This window comes from Agelaius tricolor, unplaced genomic scaffold (assembly GCF_023055355.1).
Source record: "Agelaius tricolor isolate 1412-34295 unplaced genomic scaffold, bAgeTri1.0.p SCAF_5, whole genome shotgun sequence".
NCBI classification, from domain to species: Eukaryota; Metazoa; Chordata; class Aves; order Passeriformes; family Icteridae; genus Agelaius; species Agelaius tricolor.
The window spans coordinates 22,233,393-22,257,328 of NW_027269265.1; the positions used below are offsets into that span (position 1 = coordinate 22,233,393).

At 44.1% G+C, this 23,936-nt stretch overlaps 3 protein-coding genes across 5 annotated transcripts; 2 read left to right on the forward strand and 1 right to left on the reverse strand.

Annotated features, from left to right (window-relative positions):
* The first annotated feature begins 336 nt into the window (after positions 1 to 336).
* Positions 337 to 6,040, forward strand: NOXRED1 (NADP dependent oxidoreductase domain containing 1). Its single transcript, XM_071426008.1, is given in 6 exon segments — positions 337 to 379; positions 770 to 1,105; positions 1,848 to 1,961; positions 1,964 to 2,029; positions 2,398 to 2,760; positions 2,763 to 6,040. Coding segments are annotated over 6 exon segments (1,173 nt in total). The 3' UTR covers positions 3,014 to 6,040.
* On the reverse strand, positions 3,509 to 7,084 carry SAMD15 (sterile alpha motif domain containing 15). 2 transcript variants are annotated; one of them, XM_071426736.1, is made up of 3 exons: positions 6,853 to 7,084; positions 6,401 to 6,499; positions 3,509 to 4,462 (listed from the first exon to the last, which is right to left on the reverse strand). In XM_071426736.1, the coding sequence occupies exons 1-3, from the start codon at positions 6,862 to 6,864 to the stop codon at positions 4,196 to 4,198; spliced, it is 378 nt and encodes a 125-aa protein (XP_071282837.1). In that variant the 5' UTR covers positions 6,865 to 7,084; the 3' UTR covers positions 3,509 to 4,195. The 2 variants fall into 2 exon arrangements, with proteins under 2 accessions (XP_071282837.1, XP_071282836.1); XM_071426735.1 differs by lacking the exon at positions 6,853 to 7,084 and adding an exon at positions 6,651 to 6,845.
* Positions 7,085 to 7,087: 3 nt separating this feature from the next.
* TMED8 (transmembrane p24 trafficking protein family member 8) lies at positions 7,088 to 22,592 on the forward strand. Of its 2 annotated transcripts, XM_071426733.1 has the most exons (7): positions 7,088 to 7,220; positions 8,268 to 8,346; positions 10,648 to 10,777; positions 11,682 to 11,820; positions 12,088 to 12,387; positions 13,526 to 13,780; positions 18,818 to 22,592. In XM_071426733.1, the coding sequence occupies exons 1-6, from the start codon at positions 7,142 to 7,144 to the stop codon at positions 13,741 to 13,743; spliced, it is 945 nt and encodes a 314-aa protein (XP_071282834.1). In that variant the 5' UTR covers positions 7,088 to 7,141; the 3' UTR covers positions 13,744 to 13,780; positions 18,818 to 22,592. The 2 variants fall into 2 exon arrangements, with proteins under 2 accessions (XP_071282834.1, XP_071282835.1); XM_071426734.1 differs by having other exon boundaries at positions 13,526 to 22,592.
* Positions 22,593 to 23,936: the final 1,344 nt, after the last annotated feature.

Genomic DNA, 23,936 nt, shown 5'->3' on the forward strand with positions numbered 1-23,936 from the left:
GGCAATACTCACAGTAAAAGGTGAGTTTGTGTCTTCAGATGGACAAGCACATTTCAGTTTGTGTCCGGTGCTCCTTGTCATCACTGGGCACCACTGAAGAGAGTCTGGGTCCCTTTCTTTACTCCCTGTCATCACATACTTGGACAAATTGGTAAGACTGCCCTTGATCTAGGGCCATTTTAGCTGAGGGATGCTAAAGTTAATAGTAACAAGTCTAATACAGCTTGTATTTTATGTAGCTCATAGTAATTGAGTAAACGATGTTGTCTACAGGCTGCATATAAAGTCATATAACCCCATAAACTCATAGATAAGAGTTTAGGGAGAATAGGGATAATGGGAGAAATAACAAATAGGGAGAATGGTCCTCCAGAGACATGTTGGAATAAAATCCTCTTTCTAATCATCTCAGGGAAGAGATGAAACAGGGTTTATTAAATAGCTTTTTATAGGTCTTGAAAACTAGCCAGATTCCCAAGGATCAGCTGTTTCAGCTAAAGACTTTAAATCAGCCTGCAAGGACTGGGCCAAGCAGCTGAGTTCTTTGCATATTTATTCCTTTGTGTCACTCTGCTGCTGCCCTTTGCTATATAAGAACAGTGATGGGCAGCCACCAAAGTCCCTCTGTGCCACTTTGGGCAGGCAGACTGCTACCAGTCTGGTAGCAGTGGTTTGTGTTTCACCTGCATGTGGCAGAGCACAGGTAAATGTGTTCTGGTGCCTAGAGGTGTGCTGGTTCATAGCTCTGCTTTCTCTCTGAGCTTTTGAGTCCCTTTCACCTTGCTTAGTTCAATAGCCCTGCAGAAGCAGAGCTTTACATGCATTTATGACAATGCTGAGCTGGTGGCCTGGGAGGACATTGTGTTCCTCTGCTGCCTCCTGTCACACATGCTGCCATTTGTCCTGTCACTGTGTACAGCCTTGACACCTCCATCCCTCCCCTCAAGAAAAATGGACCATGTAATTTCAGAGCCTGGGCCTGGAACTGTCACCAAACTCAGGAAGAAATTAAACTCTGACCCTATCTTTGAGGTGGCAGTGAGTTGCATTACTTTATTCTGGCCAGGATGTGCAGTGAAAATCATTCCAACTCCATATCCTGTATAAGATTTTTCACATATTTATACATTTATCAAAAACAATTTTTGAGCAAACAAGCTTTATGTCATGGGTGGCCCTATGTCATTTTTTTTATGCTGGCAGACTCATAACTCATTCTTAACACACAAAATATTCACATACTGCAGTGAACTCATACAACTCCCTTAGAGTTAAAAGAACTCAAAGCATCTGAGCAAACTCCACCATAACTGCCGCTAACTTACTAACTTACATGTGGCCTAAAAAGAGTTCACAGTGCACCTTTCACCATACAGTTTCACTACAGGATTTACTGCAGGACTCAATCCTGCAATTTCTGGGTTTTACCACTGGATGGAACTCTAACCCATTGTTTCTACAAAAGGAGATCTGAAACATAGGAACAACCACGCTGTAAATGAATGTGTAGCTGAGTGCACTTGAAGCACCCCTGGTGCTCAGCGTGCCGTCATGGCAGAATGGTTGTATGACCTGTCAAGGACTACTGGTTACTCAATTAGTATGAGCTACATAAAGTACAAGCTATATTAGACTTGTTACTATTAATTTTAAAATCCCTCACCTAAAATGGTTCTAGATCAGAGGTTTCAAATCAAACAGGTCTGGTTGTCAGTGTGATTCCTCCCAGCAGTGTGAGATAAGAATATCTCTTCACATCTGTGTGCACACTGGTAATTGATACTTGATTTTTGTTCATCCTGCAAGGAAAATATAATTCCATGAATAGATGGTCATTTTTTATGCAGGCCTGAACAGCATCCTGTGGCAGAATCTGCCTCACCAGAAGGCACTGAAATGAACAAATGACCTCAGCTTTCTTGAATGCTGCCTTATCTGTGCAGAACAAAAATCTTCCTGCCCAGCTTTGTGTGCAAGAGTTTTGTCAGCCAAGATTTTGCCTCTGCAGTTACTCAAGAGGAGAAAGACAGTTGAATGCTGAGGTACTTCTTGTCTCTGCTTTGCAGCTTGCCTCATCTCACAGAAAGCATGGGCTGCCTTGTTGGGTTGGAAAGTGCTGAACTCCATGCTGTCCTTAGGACCACATCTCTGCCCCAGGAATTGCATTAGATGATGTATTAGCAACAGAAGACCTGGACTGAGTTATTTTGTCCCTAGATCCTACTTATCAGGGTTGTCTGAAGCAACTGATCAAGACTAGGGCATTGAATGCAAAAAAAAAAAAATTTTCCTATGGGAATATCTAGGGAGGACAGTTCTTGGGGGTAATGATCTTATTGACAGTTCATGAACTGGGCTACTGAGGATGTTAAGACAGGAAGGCTGCTTGAGGGAAAGGATTCCTGCTTTTGCAGGACTGTTCTAGAGCCATTCTGCAACATTTTATATTCAAGTCTCTGAGTCTGATGGTTTCTCAAAGACCCAAGAACGAGTCATGTAGTCCGACACTGAAGAAAACCACTGTATGTTACATTATTAGCAAGCTGCTTTGGACAGTAGTTGCCAGTAAATGTTTCCACTTGTTTTTCCATCCCAGAACCTTCCCCTGGTTTTTCCTGACAGCTGTGTCACTGAGAAAGTCTCTCTTTAGGCAGCTGCTAGAAAAGAGAGAGCTTGTCTTGTGCCATCTGATGCCTGGTGCTCTACTGTACCAGGCACCCTCTGGAGACTGTCCTACAAAGCAGTGTGGGCTGCTCAGCACCAGACATCTCTCACTTCAGCTGCAGTGGAGCCTAGCGTGATACTGGATAACAAGTCTCCATTATCCACAGCTGCTTCCGACAGTTTCTCAGAAATTCCAGAGGAAAATGCTGAGTATGATTCTAAATCTTCACAAACTTTAATGAAGCCCATGAGGAATGCTTTGCTGAGATGTCATCCCAGCCCTTTCATGGGACTAAGTGCAAGAACCAGCACTGTTAGCTCTCAGACTCTGAACTATTCCAGCCAATAACCTTATGCACACATTTTCTTCTATGAGTTTCAGTCTCTACACTGCTCAGCAAACTTGCTTATCCCTGGTTACCCGAGGTGGGTTTTTTTTGTTTTCTTTTGGTTTGGGTTTTTTGGTCTGAATTTACTTATTACATAATCTTCTTGGCCTATGAACTGCTTCAGAAACTGTGTTTCTATTGCAGCTTCAATACAGAACTGAATTACAAAACCAAATTACGGTTATTTTGTAGAGGCTGCAGCTTTGGTGTAAAAAACTAAATAGGATCAGGCCCAGTCTTTTTTGTTGTATTATTTTTTTATTCCCCATGAGGGATCTTGAGAAAGCCATTGAATCCTGACAACACAGTAATGATTTAGTCAGGAGTGCTCTTTGTGTTGAGCCAGGCCTTCATGAGCACTTCTACTTCCTTGCTGGTGATAATGCACCCCACTCTCATCACCACAGACTATATGAAATGTCCTTCAGGGAAAAAGCAGGTAACTGGATACTCTGTCCAAATCCACCCAGGACAAAGCAATTTTTATTCCACAAATTCTCTAGTTCAGTATTCTTTTGTACTTTCTGCCACCATCTATCATGTCTCACAGTACTGTTTACCATGATAAACATGCCTACCTGGTTTTGCATTACAGGAAATAATTTTTGTGGCCAAGGATTAGTTATGCATGTTGCACCTAGATCCCTTGCTTAATTCTGATTGCTGACAGCAGCTGTCTGCACACCTGTACACCAGTTATTGTATATGCCATTTATCTTACATCTGGGTTTCAGAGCAAGCCCAGTCTGCAGACACTGAAGCCTGGGAGAAATCTATTCACTTGAGCATCTGGGAAGTTCCTATCAATCACTTGTGCCTAAAATATGTCTATGATTGGTTTTTTCTGTATTTTCAAATCAACTGTGAAGCAGAAGTGAAAGACAGACAATGGTACAGTCTGATCCACAACCTCCACTTCACTTAATTCCTGCAAGCAAATGAAGTATTGCAGAAAAGAGACAATGTGGGAATGGGTTTGGTGTAATAAAATGTCTAAGAGCTGCAGTGGCAGTGCAGTGCACAATTTTTTGTAATTGTTAAAAGGTGGAACTGTACCTCCTTGAACAATCTGCAAGGTAATAAGGGTACAGTCTGCTGTGGCTGCTGGGCTTCTTACAAAGGCAAAAGTGCAGTATGAGTCTCTAATTCTGCCTCTGCGTGTCCTGTGATGCAGGGACAGCATCTACTCCCTCCATGGCCTGGGATCCTTGCAAAGAAGGAGCTGTAGTATAGGGCTCCAGTCCTGCTTTTTGGATAAACTGTGAGAAAGTGAGGGCATCTGCTTTCTCTCCTGTTGGTGCCTTTCTCTCTAGGAATAGACCCATATTGTCTCTGTATGGGAGGGCAATGGATCTGCTGAAGAGAGGCTCCTCAATCCCCAGCAGCTCTCGCACGTGTCGTGAAATTTCCTGAAATACAAGACAAAACATCAGAAATTCTCATTTCTTAAACCAAGACAATAGGGCAACAGCTAAAACTGTCCATTCCATGTCAGAGCAGCAGGAAATAACAGTGATATTCTGAATTTTGGTACGGTTTCATGCTTGAAGTTGCAACATAAGGGGGATATGAATCCATAAGCTCCATGTGACGCTGTTAAAGCAGCGCATATCACGTTCTCTCCAGATTTACTATCAGGGATGGCATCACATCTGGTCTCCTAGTGGCATAAATATAGCTCTGCTTTCATCCTTGCACTTCAAGGACAAACAAGCTATGGATAAATGAACTGCAGTCTCTTCTGCTTAAAGCAAAATCATTGCTGTTTGTTAAATTATAATGCAAATTACAATCGACGCAAAAGTGTAAAAAATAATTAGTGAAAAATCATATTGTTCATTTAGAAAATGATGAGTGTATGGTTGTTTGAGATGGCTGGACCTGGAATTGTGAGTGAGCAGAGCGTTACCATTGTTTTTGAAGCAACTTCTGAGAATTTAACTATCTAATTTGACTGAAGCTTCAAAATACAATTTGCAAGGTTTTACTGATCTTTCACAGTATTTGCTCAAAACCCTCCCCCAACTTTAGCTTGACTGAATACTTTTTGTGATAACAAAAGAACACCAGACTCTTATCTTGAGTGCTTTTGATATTTAGAATACCATTACAGTGGGATTAAAACCAGCAGTAATGTCCACGCTGCATAGCTTCCACATAATTAGCTGCGTAGTTCTCTACCAAACTGCCATTTCCCCTAAACTGCAAACAGTTTCCATCTCACTGAGCTGATGCTATCACTCTTATTTCTATAGCAACTGTATCAGTTTCCACTGCTCACAGCCTTTAGTTTGTATTTCTTGTTGGGAAATTGCAGTTTTAACTTTTCACCTCCTTTAGTAGACACTTCCTGAAAGACCCAAAGGGCCCCATCCTGCAGAGCTCTGCATACTTGGATTCTGTCAGAAAAAAGTTCTTTAAAACACAAATAACTGGCAGGATAGGGCATGACCTTTGAGAGCATCTAGGTTCCACTGAAGTCTGTGAGATGTTCCCAGTTTACCTGCAAGCTTTGGAAAACACTACTGGAATGTCTCACTTCCAAGCTTGTGGCAGTGTCCTGGCTGTCTGTTGCTTATCTAGAGGAATTTCAGTTCCAACCAGAGGAAGAATGGGTCACAGCTGATATGTCTAACCCATGGCCCAGTATTTACTCAGCAGCTGAACTAACACCATACATCATTCCTATATCCCAATATGAGGGTGAGGCTTACAAAGCATATAGAATTCTTCCACTTTTGGAAAGCACAAATGACGGTAGTCTCTACCTGCTTGTACCAGAAATATTCGTGAAGGTTTGCTGTCTGAAAAACTTAGTGTTAAATTGATGCCTTTCTGTCAAAACAACAGGCAGTCATGGCACTAGTTAATGTTTTTGGTGGCATTATTTAGTTTCAAACAAACTGTTAAGATTATGCAGCCAGACAGAACTGTGGTGAAATTGCATTTTGGTATTGTAGGATAAAATAAACAGTGTTAATACTCTAGTAACTAGAGCATAGAGCTTCTTCTTTCTTCTTGGTTTGAACTTCTACCTGAGCCTGGTGAAAGCAACTTCAAATTGTGATGCAAAACAGATGATTTGGCTCTGTAAATGCGGTCCCTCTGTGGTTTCCACTAGGGAAGGGAAAGGGGGTAATGAAACTTAAGTAAATTTCTTCTTCTGAACTTTTAGGAAGCTTTGGAAGGCCAGACTGTAGCCCCGAAATTCAGCCTTAACTATCAGTGTTAAAGAAAATATAGAGGTTTGAAAGGAAAAAATGTTCATAAAATGAGGAAGAGACAGCTCCTGTTTGTGTCCAGCAAAGCGTAAAAGAAGGAAATAAAACCGAGCGGCCCTTTTGCACCTGCATGTGGCCGAAGTCCGTGACGCCCATGGCGGGCAGGTTGGAGCAGTTGGCGTGGATGAGGCGGCGGCCGCTGATGCCGTTGGCCCTGAAGCATTCCTGGGCAGGGAAGCGGAGGGAAAGGAGGGAAAGGGATCGCCCTCTGCCACTGCCGCCCCCCTGCCGCTCTCACACGCACACTGAGCTCAGCGCCGCCGCTCCAGGCGGCGCCGAGGGCGGCGGTTTCCCGCCCGGGCCGGCAGCCCCGCACCTGGTACTGGGGGAAGCCGAGCTGCGCCACCCACTCAGCCACTTCCTCGGCGCTCCAGGTCAGGAAGGGGCAGACGGCTCGCGGTCCCCCCGCACCCTCGGGCTCAGGCTGCGGCCCTTCAGCCGCCCCAGTCCCCGCGGGACCCGGGCGCGGCTCCACCGGCCCCATCCCCCGCCGCCGCGTTTTCCCGGGACCCCGTTACCTTGGCAACCATCGCTTCCTGGAGGTGCGCCCCCTTCTCTCTTCCGCCACTCCCTCCCTGCTGTCAGCCTGCAACGCCGCCCGCGCCCCGCGGCTCTGCAGAACTGAATGTTGATTGGCTGCGTTGTCGAGAGGGGAGGCTGAGGGATGAGCACCGCGGTGCCACCATCTCCCCGCGGCCCGGCTCTCACGCACTCGCTCGGGTGTTTCCGTCCCCCGCGCTCGGGTGTTTCCGGCCGCCCCGCTCCGGCCGCGCTCGGGTGTTTCCGGCCTCCCGCCGAGCCGTGCCCATGTCGGACGCGCTCTCCGCCGCCGCCGGCTGCCGCTGCGAGCCCCCGGCCGGCGACACCGCGCCCCGGGGCCCCGCAGGTACGGGCCGGGCTGGGCTGGGCTGGCCAGGGCAGGGCAGGGCAGGGGGCAGCCCGGCGGCGTGTGTTTGCTGGGCTAACTAACACAGAGCCGACTGTCCCCCGTGTTACGGGGAGAGTTTCCTCTCCGTGGTGGGCTCGCTCGTTTCTGCCGGAGGAGCCGTGCAGGGGCGGCAGCTCCTCCCTGCGGGGGCAGCGCGGTCCCGCTGCGGACAGCGACGGCCCGGGTGCCGAGCGGAGAGCAGCGCGCTGCGGGCTCTGCGCCGCTCCCCTGCCGCTCGGGCGCCCGGAGCTGCAGCCGGAGTTGCTCCCGGTGCAGCGGGAAGAGCGAGCACTGATGCAGGCGTGTGCTTTCCCCGGTGACAGAGGGCCCGTGTAGCCGGGAGCCGGGCTGTGCTGCGTGTCCCCGGGCTGGAGCTGGCTCCTTCCCGCCCTGACTCCTGGGAATGGCCAGGAGCGGCTCCGAGGGGCATCAGCAACCTGCAAAAGCTGGAACTTGTCCGTGTCCTGTTCACTGCCTTAGCGCCATCGGAAAGCAGGGCTGTGGATGCACTGTGTACCGCAGTCGTATGGGACAGAGCTTTCCCCGTGTCCAGGAGACTCGGGGAAGAGCAGGAGCCATGGTCCTTTTAGCCCCGACCTAGGAATTTCCATCTCGTCAGTGCCCTTTGTGAACTGCTGCACGATTGCTTTTTCCAGGGCTTTGTCAGCTCAGCTTTACATGATGAAATTTGGCCTTGTTCTGTCCTTCTAAAGCTAGGATTAGTAGTTCCTGAATGAACCCTGCTTCTGAGAATGGCTTTACATCAAAAACATGCGAAGGTTTTTGTTCTCCCTTTCCTAGGGTTGAGTCCATTAAAAATCTTTGTTCCACAAGGTTCTAGATACAGCTCATAACACGAAAAACTGGTTGGCTCAGGTCTTTGTTCCACAGCTGTGTGACCTTGTCAGTGTCTGAGTGCTGGCTGCAGGGCTTTTTTCCCTGTTAGTGTATTATAAACACCAACATTTATTTCACCTTCTCTTGCTATATTCTGTTTGTTGCTAGAAAATGAAGACTCAGCCCAAAAGACAGAGCCTGCAGATCAGCTAGTTGATTCTTTGGAGTCCAGTACTTCACAGAGCGGGTAGGAAAACCTTTTTGTGTGTTGTGGCCCACATGCATGACAGTCTGTTTCACTCCTGTGACCTCTTCTGTATGGCAGTTTGTTCTGTGCAGGTAAAAAGAAGGGCCTGGAGACTGAATTGTCTGCTTTGGGACAGTATGTACCAGAATCAGTATGGGAGGGCCTGTTCTTACAGGCTTTAAGGTTGTTTTAAAGCTTGTGAAATGTAGTTCATGGCTCAGCTATTCAAATCACAGAGTCATTCAGCTTGAAATGAACCCTGTGTGGTTTTATAATCCATTATAACAGCTAGTACATTTTCAGGGGGACATTTTCTATATCCTATCTGGAGGATAATTTAATAATTGAGCATGCCTACTGTCTGTAAATCTGGCGGAAGCTGTACCAGAAAATACCTTTTACTATTTTCTTGACAACATTTTGGCTTTTTTCTTCATTGTTTGCTTTCTGTGTCTCTCCATTAATCCTGCTGATCTTAACCCTGTTATCAGATGTTTGGCTTGTTGGTACCGGCTGGGCATGTGGTGTTTGTGGCCAAATAATTTAACTGGCTACAGGCATTAACACTATGCAGTGCAGTTTCATTTGCCATTATACATTTGTTGCACAGGATACAATTTCAGAAATGTGTAAGTTAATTACAGTAGGTAAAGCACAGCTTCATTAAAAAAATGCAAAAATCCAGGAAAAAAAGAACCCACATCAAACCACCCTTCTTACCAAAACAGCAGTTTGATGCCATCTTGGTTTGATGCTGCTGACATCTCTATCAGACTTCCTGACTATAAATGAGTTCTTCCATCTTTTTATTATATCCTCTAATTTTCTTTAAAGAGATTAATACAGACCACGAGCAAAATAGCCAAAGCAGATGATAGATACTTGTGGATATTGCCTATTAAATTTGTCTTAATGTAGATCTTTTTTGAAAGGGATGGGGATGGTCCAAAAGGTTTGTGTGAGAAGGAATCAGCTGAACTGTGTCTTTGTAAGTCTGCCTGTAAAGCTGTGTAGCTCTTCCTAATCTTTCAGTGAGACTCTTAGGTATCAATGATATGTATCTAGAGGAAAAAATTCCCAGCCTGTAGGCTCCTGTGTTGATGGAGAGCTTTTAGAGCAGATGTGTGCACCTATGGTAGCACATGACCAAATAGCCCATCTAGGTGTGTTCATGCAACAGCTAAACTGAAATGCAAATAGGCTAGAAAATGATAGCATAGAAGTACAAGAATTCTTCCTTTAAAAAGTTGTTCCCATTGAGTATCCTTCTTATCTGATCCATCTGCTGCCATTTTGTGAACCTGCTATTCATCTTGAGTCGTTCTTACAGACCTTCTGGTATATCATGCCAAATGTAGGAAAGGAAATCACACTGTTGAGAGAATATAAGTAAAAAATGGCTTTGTTTCTGGATAAATTCTGTAGTGCCATAGGAGTAACAATTTGAAAACAAAAGCCACATTTGCCCTGTTCAAGTCTTCTCTGTGGATGCAGAATGTGTCAGGACACTCTTCTGGCATCTGAGTTCATTTAGGATTATAAGTCTACCTATAGACAACGTGCAGCCATTTTAAAAATATAGTTTAGAAGAAAACACTCAACAGAGAATAAATGCCAGAGATGTTTCATTTCTTGCCCATTCTTTTCCTGCTGTGTACCATTCTTATTGTTTTAGCATGTCCATTTTCTTTTGTTACAGTGCAGTACTCAGACCTCTTTGCTTAAGTTGTTGTGCTGCCCATTGTATGTCTTACTGCTTGCTTATCTGTGGGGTGTATTTGGACATGGCAGAGAGACACTTGGGTGCTCCCTGTATCTGTTGGGATTGCTAGTAGGAAAGGCATAATGGGCCACTTAAATAGATGGCATTTTCTGGATGGCTGTCAAAATTGTTCTGAATTCTTTCACTGATCCAGTTGACCTCTGATACAGTATGCAGATGCCATGCCGTAGCTGGCATAAAAATTGTTCTTTCTTGGGCAGAAAAGTTGCTACTGATGTCTGTCCTTAGTGTAGTGTCGGTGAGCCAACATGCTGTGGGTGAGTGCAGTGAATTTCTGCCATCTAAAGGATGGTAAATATGGAGTATCCCACAGAAGTTGCTCCCCCTGGCTCACATCGAAAGTAATCATGCAGACATGGCAGGATTGGGGTGGGCAGGGGTTCTTTGTCCAGTTGGCAGGTGCTGACCACAGAAGCTTGTTCCTTCAGCTCATTTGAATTTGAGTTCCAGAGCAGTGATTCTTCTGCTGGCTGTATGGGGTGCAAGTGCTGAATTGTACTGCTCTCTTCCTCCAAAAGGTCACAGGCTGGGGTGCACCTGAGTGCCGACACAACAGAGCATTCGAAGGAAGAAATTGGCACTCTGGGGGACCAGAACGTGGCTCTTCTAGAAGAGAAGCTGCCTGACCAAATCCAATCTCTCAAAAAGGTAGATGGATGTTTCTTGTGTCTGAGAATGAAGACGGAAGTGCAGCAACAGTTCTCCTACTCTACTACTGTGCTTGCCACTGTGGGACTGAGGTTCTAAGGGTTGTGTTAAGATAAAAGTAGTATTAACATAGATTCAGTTACGTTTTTTCCTGTACATTAGAGGCAGATAAATGATATTAGTCTAATTTGCAAAATCCCTCTTGTTCCCAGCTAGTCCTTGCTTCCTTGCTCACCGAGGCTTCAAGGTAATTGTCACCTTCTGCTCTTATCTGGTGCTTCTGGAAATTCCATTCTTGTGGATTTATGCAAGAGGGAACTGAAATCCCTTGTTTGTTATTGTGAGCAGCAAATTTGTTTGCCCTACAGATAGAGTCAGGGAAACCTGTACAAGTGACACCAAGTTCAGGACCAGTGAGTTTGCATATATGAGAAGAGAGTGAACCAGATGGATTTGTATCTAGGAGGCAGCAACGGCAGTTTGATTGTGGCTGTAGTCTAGATGCACACAGAGCTGAAAGGCTCTCCCTAGAGAGATTGTTTGATGCAAATTTTTTCCAAGAATAGTTGGCTAAATCTATAAGGCTGCTGCTTTGTTGAGAGGTGACAATTAACTCTGATGCAAGTACAAAAACGTGCCTGCCCAGGACTCCCTGGGAGACCAAAGGAAGTGAAATTTGTGCCACTGATGCAACATTTGACTTCAGAGTTCGTGACTTTGGTGCATTGGGTAAAACAAATGCTGAGTGGTGTCTCCGAGCTAGCCTACACTAATAATAGAAACTTCTGCAGGTCTGACTTAGTTTCATAAAGAAGCCTGAGTTACTAATGAGTTGTTTCAAATCTAGGCAGAGACTTTTTAACAGGTGGTCTTTGTGACAATGTTTTTTATGTGCTTTGTGCAGGAAGCTGTTCGATTAACCAGCTACCATGTACCTCAGGGAGTAGGGGATATAGTCATGATTCAATCAGATCACACTGGTGCTGTGGATATTCTTTCAGCTGAGCTGGAGACTGCAGACCTCCTTGGGGAGCAGAGAAAAGGTGAGTCCTGAAGACAGAACTTTTGTTTGGGTATTTTTTAAGTCAGCCCGCCCTGACTAGAAGAGCAGAGACTATCCTGGAGATACTTGTAAATCCTGCTGGAAATTTGGGCTCCTGGCTAGTGAGTGGAAAAACTTCACATCTGGGGCTTTTGGGAGCAGGCTCCAGAATGCAGGCCCCTTACCAGAAATAGCTTCACTGTTTTCAGATAATAGTTTGTCAGTAGTGAAAAGTGATATAAGCCTGTGAACTTCTCCCTTGTCTCAGCTCAGCCTCCACCTCTGGCTGCACCGACCATGTGGACCACTGAGAAGATGAAGGAATTCAAAGCCAAGATGGGGAAGGAGAAGAATGGCCGGATGGTGGTGAAGCGAGGCGAGGTGGTGACAGTCCGAGTGCCAACACATCCTGATGGGAAATGCATTTGCTGGGAGTTTGCTACGGATGACTACGACATTGGGTTTGGAGTCTATTTTGACTGGACCACAGTTACTAGCACTGCCATTACTGTTCAGGTCAGTGAATCCAGTGATGAGGAGGATGAAGACGAGGACGAGGAAATCGAAGGTTAGTGCAGATCTTACAAAGGTTAATTTGTGTTGCTTGTTGCCATGCTCCTGAGTGTATCTGTGAGATGCTACAATCTCCATCTACTTTGTTTAGTCAGCCCATTTGCTATCTCTGCAGCCTACTGAGTTCTTGGTTAGAGTGATAAGAAAGCATTTGGCCCTTCCTGCTTCAGCATATGTCAATGGCTGTCCTCTCCAAGAGCATTCTTAGAATTGAACACATGGAAAAATAAAACCAGAATTCACTCAGTGAATTTCTAGATGATAAAAAGGTGAAAGTCTGAAATTTTAACCTGACTGTTTTTGTTAGATTCTCAGACTGAGAAATTTCTGGTGGTGAGTGGAGGCAAGAAGATTTTGTTTTGGGGTGTTGGTTTTTCTGGGGTTTTGTTTGTTTGGGTTTTTGGTTTTTGTTTGTTTGGGTTTTTTTTATTTTGGGTTTTGCTGTCTTTTGGGGGGGTTGGTGTTTTTTGTTGTTGTTTGTTTGGGGGGGATTTCTTGTTTTTTGGGTTTTTTCTTGTTTTCTTTTTTTCCCCATTACATCAGTAGCTCCTTCTGACTGTATTTGAAATGTTTGCTACCTATGTCACTGTACTTGGGAAACACACAGTAACGTTGCCTATTCTGTGGCTTGAGTGTATGTGTGACCAGTGTAGCTGGGAGGTTCATGTCTGAATTTTGCAGGCCCTGTAGGCAGGGGTAGGTTCCTTTATGAGGAATCCTCTTGGAGAAGTGAATTGAGAACATAGACACTATGAGGTAACAGCTAAGAGCTTTCCTGCCTCTCTTTGCTTCAATTCTATATCACAGGACTGCTGTTGCATGTATGAAAGCAGTAAGGTGTCTAAGCTAAAAAAGAGAGGAGATTGGGCTGGTGAGCTAGTAAATACTGTTCCATCAGTATTCCCAAGAGAACTGGTTCTTGGTATGACCTTTGTTATTTTGTTATGATAAGGAAGGCTGGACTGACTCTGTGGGAATTATTTGCAGAAAGGTTGGAGGAGATGCTCTGAGTAATGCTATCACCGTTAGCCTTCCATATAGCTGCATGTCTGTGTTGTGTTCTGGTCTTGTTGGTCTTTTTCTGGATCATGAGGTGGTTCTGCCCTACTTACTTGTCTCCTCTCTCCATTCAGGCCTGTCCCCTGTGGGTGATGTGGAGCGGGGTTCCAAAAGCTACCTGCGGAACCGCTATGGAGAGGTGATGCCCGTGTACCGCAGGAACAGCCATCGGGAGGTGCAGGCAGGCAGCCACGAGTACCCGGGCGAGGGCATCTACCTGCTGAAGTTTGATAACTCCTACTCTCTGCTCCGCAATAAGACTCTGTTCTTTCACGTCTACTACACTAGCTGAAGAAGAGGCAAGGGGCAAGGATGGCAGGCAGGTGATGGTGAGTGTAGCAGGCTGCCACCCAGCCCTGATACTGCCTGACGGGCACTGCTGCGTGACAGAACCACGGCACAGTTCTGCCAGCTCTCCTTTGGACACGAACTGGTTTCTCCTCACATCCTTCTTCCCCACTGTCTCAGGGGAGAAAGGTAGTTGTGACTGCCTGGTTGTTCCCAGGCAGATGCTCTTTCTCTAAAACTTTGGGAGGTCTGCTCCATGCAGGCATTGGGCTGGGCCTTCAAGTCAATGCTGGCAATTGCCCAGAAGCCGCGTGCAGGTGGTTGTGGTTCTGATCTGTTGTGCTGATACAAAATGAAGTGAAAATAATGTTACTGCTTTGTGAATAACTTTTCCAACTCTCCTGCTGTATCTGCATCGCTAGAGGGCAGCTGTTAGCTTCAGTGAGCCAGAAGCACAGCTGGCTTGTCACTTAGCCAGGGTAACCCCATCACCTACCATCGCTACAGTCACCAGCAGTCAGTGCTTCCTTCACTCACGCGAGTGGCTGGGAGTGCAGATGGCCAGCAGCAGCCCATGCTGCAGTGGCTTGGCAGTGCTGCAACAGGTGGGCCCCAAATAGCAGTCACAGCTCATGTTTGGACAGGGGGTGGGAGCAGGGTGCACACCTCATAGTCCGAAGGAAGGCTTTTCTACAGATTAAGAATTGAATGTTATATCTGTTGATTGTAGGCATATGTAGATGATTAAACCCTCAGTGATTACCAGAAGTTTTTTCTGTAATCCAGATGTGAAGCAGAGGACGTTACTTACTGCCATGCTGAATGAATACAAAATGGTTGGAATACAACCAATAAATATACAGGAAATGTTTCTTAGTAGCAGGATGTTGGTTCAGTGGTATTGCAACCATATGTAGCAAGGAAAAGGCTCCCAGAGAAATGCAGTTTGTCAGCTGCTATTGCTGTTGCAAAGGTACTGTTAGGAAGTTGCTTGGCATGTTTTGGTGACTAGTGATGGTATTAGTTACCACCTTCTGCTTAAGTAGTGGCTGAGTTTAAAAGAACTTAATCCATCAGAGATGAATTTTCAACATGTTTATTTGTAACTGTTGTTTATTTTAATACTTTTAACTTGAAATCGTTCTCTTTTCTAAGAATACTGCTGTATTTACATTTTGATACCTCTTTGCAGAGACACAAAATGACTTTCCATGGTGATACTAGAAAAGTTCTGAGTTTTATTTTTAAATTCTCCAGGTAAAGCACCTCTACTTGGTCCATTCCTTCTATTGAGAGGAAACAATGGACAGAATTATTTGGGGTAGTTAAAGCCAAAGATTTTGCTCTCATATGAGGGCTGCCTATTTCCTATTAAGGGTATATTGTAATGCTGTACAATTTGCTCTATATTCAAGCTTACTTTGAAGTATCTCTGCTTACTGATTTGCTGCTCCAGAGCACTTAGTAGGTCAAAATGGTAAGAGAGGAAGCAGTCACTTTACAATAGAGCAGCCCAAGCTGGGAGCAGGAGGAGTGGAAATTGGAAGAGCCCTACTTGGAGCACAGTGGCTTTCTGGGGGAGTGGGCAAGGAGCAGAGTTGTTGCTACTTTGGGCCCTGAGAAGGGGAGAAAACAGCCACCTATCTCAAAAGAGAGAGTGTATTCACCAGGGTGGAGGGGAACTGCAGAGCTGCTTTATTCAAGCAGGTTGAGCACAGGGAGACAGAACAGTAGGGCTTGGTATCTGTCAGAGCAAGATGCTCTTTCAGGTAGCAGCTTGGAGAGGGCTATTCCTTCCTTTAACCTCTCATGGATGAAATGAAGAACCATCCTGTGGCCTTTCTACAGCACTTGAATCAGGCCTGAGCAATTTAGCTAAGGTGTTTGGGTTTTTTTCATCCTTTGTCTATCAAGTTCCTAGATATTGCTGGTGGAGTGACACACTTCACTTCTAACAGAGAAGCAGTAGTATGTTTGCTGATATAAAACATCAATTTAACAACATTTCATAGTTGGTGTGTTTTGTACAGACTAGGGAATGAGAGGCTGGAGAGCAGCACTGCAGAAAGGGACCAGGGGCCCTGGTTGATGGCAAGTTGAACCTGAGCCAGCAGTGCCCTGGCAGCCAGGAGGGCCAGCCCTGTCCTGGGGTGCATCAGGCACAGCATCACCAGCCAGGCAAGGGAGGGGATTGTCCTGCTCTGCTCTGCACTGGGGCAGCCTCACCTCCAGTGCTGGGGGCAGATTTGGGTGCCACAATATAAAAAAGACATTAAGCCATTTAAGACCATCCAAAGGAGGGCCACAAGGATGGTGAAGGGTCTGGAGGGGAAGCCAAAGGAGGAGTGGCTGAGGTCACTTGATCTATTCAGGCTGGAGAAGAGGAGACTGAGGGGAGACCTCATTGCAATTACAGCTTCTTCATGAGAGGCAGGCACTAATCTCTTCAGTCTTGTGACCAGTGACAGGACTCAAGGAAATGGCCTGAAGCTGAGTCAGGGGAGGTTTAGGGTGGGCATATGGAAAAAGTTTTTCACCCAGATGGTGGTTGAGCACTGGAACAGGCTCCCCAGGGAAGTGATCACAGCACCAAGCCTGACAGAGTTCAAGGAGTGTTTGGACAACACTCTCAAGCACATGTCCTGATTGTTGGGGTCCAGCTCCTGTTGAGACAGGAGCTGGACTCAATGATCGTGATGGACCTCTTCCAACTCAACATACTCTATGATTCTATGAACCTTTTTTACCAAGTCACTGGAAAACACCTTAAAACTATTTATGATCACACAGAAACACTATGGGCCAATGCCAGAAGAAAAGTTGCACATAAAATACAGAAGTTGGTCATGTCCCAGAGTAATAAGATGAGCCACATACATGTGTGGCCAGTGCCAGGGTTCTTCAGGCTGTTCTGCAACCTCTGGGAAAACATGGTGGTGTTGAAACTCAGTGGTGAAGTTCTGCAGGACTGTTGAAGGAAATAAAAAATAGGAATTATATTTTTCTTAGAGTTTTCACTAGGTTGTTCCTTACATTATTTTTTACGTTGTTAATTTGGAAAAAATACTTTTGTTCATCACTCAATGCTTGTCAGGGAAGTGTTTTTGTAAAAGTGGGTACAAGCTTAAGCCAACCTGTGAACTCCAAATTGTCCACATTCCAAGTTTATGGAATTTCACTTAGATCCATTACCCAAAAGACTGCATCAGATAGAATCTTACAGTAGAGGATTAGACTAATAATTTTCTTCAAACAGATGATGTAGGAAGTAAAAGATACCAACAACAGGGAAAGGGCGAGTTTATTTAGTAAATTCTTTAACAGCCAGTCTCTGAAAGTAAGGTCTTAAGCCAGTCTCTGAAAATAAGGTCAGTGCTGGAATTAACTGTCCCAAATTGTCAGGAAATGGGACTATACTTCTTTTCCGGCTTCAGTGGGTCTTACAAGATAGAGGGAGAAGGGTCCGTAGCCTTACAAATTATGGTCTATCCATCTGATACACACAATAATTCACATTCAGACAGAAATTTCAGAAATTCTCAAAAATCTTCAGGCTCTTCAGGCCTTTAGACTCAGAAAAATAACTGGTTTTAAGAAATGAGGTTTTTTTCATGGGCTGTTTTATAAAAATAAACAAACATTCCATTAAAAGCTTATTGAAACTGTCATTGCTAATAAAATCTGAATTATTGAAACTTCTAGAAACACTCTAAACACAGTAACAGTTTCATTGTATTTTGGACAACTCTTCATAGCCATATAGTAAAGTATTTCCTTAAAAAGCTGACAACCACATCCAGCAGTAGCAGTTGAGTATTATGAAGGCAGTTCTGCAGCTCAGGCCACCTGAGTTACTCATCACACTCTGCAATTGACAGTATCCTTTCATAATTTCATAATATAATTTCATAACATCCTTTCTGGTTTAAAGGAGAGTTGAGTTAAAAAAGCAAATCACAAGCAAATATGTTTGGGGATTTTACTCCCCCATCTGTTTTAAAGTATTGGTTTGTGAATAACGAACGTTGCAGATTAAAAATGTGACAGAGATTAACGAAGCATCAGTCAGATGGCAGGCATCAGTCCTGTCAGTCAGCTCACACACATATGGTACAAAATACCTGGACAGACAAGGCCTGTGAAGCAGGGCTGTGCCAGGACCATCAGAAAGGATGGTGACATGGCTGCAGTGTGCGACTCCTGCAGTGTATGGAGTACAGTACCCCTGGGCTCAGGAAGCACTGCATGCAGCAGGAACTGGAGCATGCCCAGCTCTCCCCACATGTTCTAAAGGCTGCTCTCATCCTCCACTCAGGTCAGGGCAGTGATCCAGGTGTAACCCATCTCCTGCACACACACAGCAACACAGGTACAGCACCCCAGCACGTGTAACCTGTCTCCCACACAACCCTGCAGGTACAGCAGCCTGTTCTAGTTTAAGGTGTCCCTGCCTAAGGGAAAGCAGTTGGAACTTCATGATATATAAGGTCCTCTTCCAATCCAAACCATTCTATGATTTTAGGAGTAAATGTGACAATAATTTAACAAGACATTATGGCAAGGTATACTTAGCTGTTCACTGCATAGAGGACGGGGTCAGAAAAAACTGTCAGTGAGACCCTCTGCTGAGTCATGAGGTTCAGAAAGGACCTCCTTATTTTTTAAACTCCTTTCTTAAGGGAAATTTAGGTGTGTCTGGATCCAGACTTAGTCCCAGACTTGGCCAGCAATTTACATCTAAAGGATTATGTGCACAGTCAATCTTGTATCTCAGCTGAGATTTCAGTTTTGTATGCTATTGAGCACTTGGTGAGAATTCCTGAGCAAGGGATCTCTCAGCCTCAAGAAGTTAACCCTAAGAGGCATCCCTAGTTGAGTGGAGATCCTGGGGTACAGCCTCCTGCCATGCAGGAGAGGGTAAAGAGGCCCTGGACTGTCCACTACTTAGAGTAAGATGATTGACTTACAGTCATATTTCCATACAGGCTGTATTCTGGGTTTCCTTGTGCCCAACTGGCCCTAAGCTGATGAGCCAAACTTATGGCCCTTAACTATTGTGTTCTTATCTGTCTTCTCAGAGTCCAGCTTAAGCCAGATACAGTCCTCCTGCCCACCACTGGTGGCTGGCTATTGCTCAAGCAGAAGTGGGAGGGGAGAGCACACTGTCACCTGAGGCACTAAAGAGAAGAAGATGGAATAGACCCTTCAGTGTGACCACAATGGACCACCATTGTTGGTCCTTGGCTGTGAGATCTGCAGAACCCTGTGTGTGTGTGCTGGTTAACATGTGATGTACCATTTGGCACCTACTCCACTTTCTAATTAGGATTTATTGATGTTGAAGGGAACTCTGACCTGTATGTACATGAGATATTCCAGAATTATGGATCCTCAGCTGCACAGCTTGTTGCATGCTAGTGGGTTATCTCCATTTAAAACTATACTGTGGTTTTGATCACAAAACTTGCCTTACAACCAGTTTTGATCACTTGCTGGCACATAGATAGTATGTCCCAGTCTTCAAGCCATTAGTTAATGGTTTTTGTTAAGATAAATTGCACTGTAGATGGCAAACCTATTATTCAGTTCTTGCTTTCTGAAATGTGGACCAATCTTTAATAAGGCTGGGGTCACTCTTTTGGAACTGTGCCCATCTACCTGGTCTCATTGACCTGAGCCCACAAGCAGCATTGAATGTGGAATGTCATCCCAATGAGTATGTGCCCAGCCTGCAAATGCAGCCTGCCCACAGACAGGCCTGCTGCAGTGGAACTGAAAGTATTTGGTGTGGGTTGTTTCACTGCTTAAGTTTCCCAGAAGTATCTGGTATCTTTTATGAACACAAGATAGTTTTAGGAACATTTAATCTTCAGGAAAGCTTCACAGTTGTACAGAATAATTCCTCTTTTTGTTTATTATATTTCCACATTATACAAGTAGGTTGTTTCTCAGGTATTCAACTAGCATTCATTATCAAAGTGACAACTTCTTTTTGGAAGGATACACAGTTTTTATTAGTTCTCTGATAAATAACTTGGCTAGTGGCTAGTGAATAACAGCAGCCATTCCTGTTCAATATCAAACCCATAGTTGTTTCAAAGAAATAATCTTATTTTGCATGTGTATTTTTTTCAGTTTGGTACATTTCCTGGATTTGTATTCAATCTTGCTAGCTGGCTTAGGCATTTATGGAAATCCTTCTTATTTAAATAGAGATCTTTGGTATTAGACCTTGGGTCAAAAAAGAAAAATAAAGTTTAAATGCAGTTGCACTTCAGAGAGGGAAATTAATCCTCAGGAAAGCAAATTTTTTTTGTTTCTGTGGAAGGAAGATTTCAAATAGGTTTTTAATTTATGTTTCCTTTCCCTCTAAATTGTCTCTAGAAATTCAGAAAGCTAAATCAAGAAAGAAGCTTCTTTTGCATTTTGGGTTTGCTTTTGTGAAAGCACAAAATTGTTTTCCATTTTGTTTTGAATATAATTTAGGTCTAAATAAAATTTACATGTTCAGTCAGAGATATATCCTTTAGCAAAGGACCTGTATAAAAATTACCTTGGATAAGTGTTTAGTTATAATAATGGTATTAATCTGTTGGACATTTTTCATGTGAGAGAAGGTAATAAGCTCTTCATTGTTTCCTCTTTTTTGCTTTAGGTGTAATGTAGCAGCAGAAGTTTAAAATGTGTTTTATTGAGAACAGAGAGTTAAAATTGCTTACAACAAGGACCACTACTGGTACTGCTTACATTTGCTCAGACCCTTTGGAGGCCTGTAATGCATGTTCTCAGGAAGGGTTACTGGTGTCAGACACAGGCTTGTAGCAAATGAATGCTTGAGACCCATTTAATATGCACAAACAAGTAAGATGAAGATGTGTTGAGAGGAAGAGCTTAGCTACCCGACTTCAGGTGCTAGGAAAGTCAGGTTACTATGCTCTGAGTCTAGAAGGCAGCCACATGCCTTTCTTGGTGGCTGTACCCAGTCAGCTTATCTCCTTGTACCTGTGTGTGCATGTAACCTCCATCTATGGCCTGCACTGGGTCACCTACTGTGGAGCTGGACCTGGTGAGGTGAATTTGAGGTAAATCTTATTACAGGTCTAGCTGCTGAGAGATTTTGTTGTTCTTGTGGGGAATTAGGGGAGAGAATGAATCCCTAAACGAGTTCACTTTCATCCCCACTGCTTATACTCTTCCTTCTTGTCTCACTACCCCTATTAAAGCCACTCTACAGAGGATTTATCACAAGGTGCCTTAGGAACAAACAGCATGTCTGAAATGAGAACCATAGGTGTCATTAATACAAGAGATTTCTTCTTATTTCTCTGCCCATTTGGGTAGGGGGTCCTTGCTAAGGTCAGGCAGGGAGAGCCCCTCTAGGCTGTTCCTGGAGATCTAGTCTGTTCATAGACCACCTTGTTGCTGTAAGATGAGTAGTACAATGGTATTTGAATTTCCTGGTGCCATACATTCTTTGCCTTCATATGCTGCTGTCAGATGTCTAGGAACACTAGAGGACTGCTCCTTTTGATATGCTGACACTAAACCCAAGGACCATAGGAACACTAGATAGACATAGAAGAGTGTTTCTTATGGCCATTCATAATTTTCTCTAAAAAGAGTGTTGAAATCCAGAGTTGTGAGTGTTGTGTGCTTATGCATATTGAGTGTGGATGAAAGACCAAAGCAACAAGTTTTTGTTTAGGGTTTTTTTATATCTACAAGTGTAAAAGAAAAAGCATTTCTCCTTTTCTCATATCTGGGAAAATATTGGGTGTGACAGTATCATGTAGATGAATGAAGACTTCACAACTGGCAGAATGAAAAACTGGGAACTGATTGCGTTAAATACATTGCTAATTAGACTGTGAAAGAAGGCAGGAGTTTAGCAGGAGTCAAAGTGCTACGGCATTTATCTAAACAAGTTGATTTTCAGTAAACACCAATTAAGTAAAGTTTTAAAAGGTACATAAAACACCAGACTTCAAATGTATATTACAAGGAGGAGAGTGTTCTAGGGGGATAGTCCACATTTGCCTGGAGAGAGTCTCTGGCTACTTATTCCAAAACTGTGGTGCTCTTGCAGCTGAAGGTGCATCAGTACCGGTGGATGTTGGATCTGAGTCCCCTTGACTTTTCTGGGTTCCATTCTGGATTTTACATGTTGCTTTCTCAGAATCATCATACATTAAATGTAGCCTTTATTGGGAAGGGAGAGAGGAAGAATTTTTGATCCATCAGTGAGGGTTATCTGTTTTAAACCCATCTTCCTTTGGGCAAGAAGCAGGATGCCAGCTGCAAAATTCAGAGCTAAGAAGACCTTGCCAAGTAATGACCTTGATGTTTAGGAGCCATGTTAGGAAATGATAAATAGCTGGAGATGGCCTCCCTGCAACCTCCAAGATGCCCTGGGGACAGCTCTCCTCAGAGGGAACCAGGCTGCTTTCCACTCACAGCTCCAAACCATTAGCACTTTCAATGGGGAGCACCGTGTAGCTTGTCATAATTTTTTCAGACCTATGTTCTTGTGAACTGTGATGGTTGTTTGTCAGTCCTTACCTCTGTGATGTGAATATTTTTGATGTCCTGTGATTTCAAAATTGAGTTCTCAGCGCCAGCTTTTTGCTTTCCATGTGCTCACCAAGAGGTGAATTTTAAATACAGAAGAGGATATTTTAACAAAATGTGTCACTGGACTCTTTCTGAAGGGCACGTATGAAGGCTATATTTATAGTGTGCTTGCATTCCTTCTACAATTGGTTTCTATTGTTTGTATTTGATGTGTTGTGGTTGATTTGTAATAATATATTGGAACTTACTCCCTTTAAATAAACTTCACTATGCAACCAAGAACTTTGTCTTCTGTTTAAAGCAGGTGAATATCTTGACATGAAAAATTCAACTACAGACCTTCCAACAAAACAAGAATGCAGTTAGTTTTAGGAGCAAAGAAGAAGCAAATATGCAAAATATACTTTGCAGTGTATGGGAGATTCTGATGCAAACAGATAGGAAAATGCTCTGTTATCAGCTCATGATGATGATGGTTCCAGCCAGGAAATCTTTTGTCTATTAAAATGACTCACTGGAATATTTTTCTTGAGATTGTACTGAATGCTTGAGGAATTGGAGAGGAACAAGCTCATATAATGGACATAGGTAGAGTTTGAATACTTTACCCTCCAGTTTTTCATACTGGTACTTGTCACCTCCATCTGCAGAGATCCCCTAGCTCCTTTGTTACTTCAGCTTTCAGTCTGGAGGATTTAGAAACATCACTTGATTACCAGATACTCATTAAATTGTCTACAGAAAAGCGTTTGCCCTTCACAGCTCCTCACAGCTGCTTTGCCCCTCAGCTTTATCATACTACAGAGGTTCTATTTACATGTCCTGAGAGAAGCACTTGCTGGTCAAAATGAGGAATGATGGCTGTAGCAGGAGTCATCTTTTCTCACCTATCTCATTTCAAGTTTGGTAGGACAAGTGCTGCAGAGGTTCAATTCTCTGTTCTAGTCCCTTGGAACACTTTTATAAACTAATTGATGGGCAGGAGCAATCATAAACCAAGCTGATCCAAAGGATAGATGATTCTGCCAAGTTAAAGATGTTTCATTGCATTTTACGACCACCAAAGAGAAACAGTGCTACAGTACTTTATTATGATGCACTCACGATACATCCTTGTGCTTGGCTTGGGTGTACGGCCAAGGGGAAAACTAAGGAAAACAGTGGGGATGCAGGGAAGTGATGCAAAATTTCACATTAGTTCTTCCCATCTCTGGAAGTTCCACCCCCACTCTGCCACTCCCCTTCCCCCTTCTCTAACTTTTGTGCATGGGCTGCAGCAGAAACACTGATCATGAGGTGCACTATGAAGGCCTTGCAGCAGGCTTTGTGCCTCTGCCAGGGAAGTGGCTCTTCCCTGTTTCAGGTGAATAGGGAGAATATTGTAGTTTGGCTGCTGAAGTCCTGTCATTGCTTTTAGTAGTCCTTGATTATCAACAGCAGTTTTAAGCTTAGCAGAGCTACTCATTGTTATACAGGTGGTATCAGTTACCCAGTGGAGCCTCTGTAGTAACACACGTGCACACACACACGTCATTACTGTTTAAGGAGTATCTGCCACCATCCTAGCTTCAATATGAGCCCTGACTGCAGAGTAAGAGAAGCAAGGTTCACACTGCTCTTTTTCAT

What these genes read in the sequence shown, in the direction of transcription:
- SAMD15 (XM_071426735.1), bottom strand. Translation starts at nt 6,818, where the DNA reads ATGGGGCCGGTGGAGCCGCGCCCGGGTCCCGCGGGGACTGGGGCGGCT. An exon ending in TCGGCTTCCCCCAGTACCAG is followed by an intron (nt 6,500 to 6,650) that starts GTGCGGGGCTGC and finishes TTCCCTGCCCAG; the next exon opens with GAATGCTTCAGGGCCAACGG. An exon ending in CGGACTTCGGCCACATGCAG is followed by an intron (nt 4,463 to 6,400) that starts GTGCAAAAGGGC and finishes CTTGTATTTCAG; the next exon opens with GAAATTTCACGACACGTGCG.
- TMED8 (XM_071426734.1), top strand. Translation starts at nt 7,142, where the DNA reads ATGTCGGACGCGCTCTCCGCCGCCGCCGGCTGCCGCTGCGAGCCCCCG. An exon ending in TCCAGTACTTCACAGAGCGG is followed by an intron (nt 8,347 to 10,647) that starts GTAGGAAAACCT and finishes TTCCTCCAAAAG; the next exon opens with GTCACAGGCTGGGGTGCACC. An exon ending in CGAGGACGAGGAAATCGAAG is followed by an intron (nt 12,388 to 13,525) that starts GTTAGTGCAGAT and finishes CTCTCCATTCAG; the next exon opens with GCCTGTCCCCTGTGGGTGAT.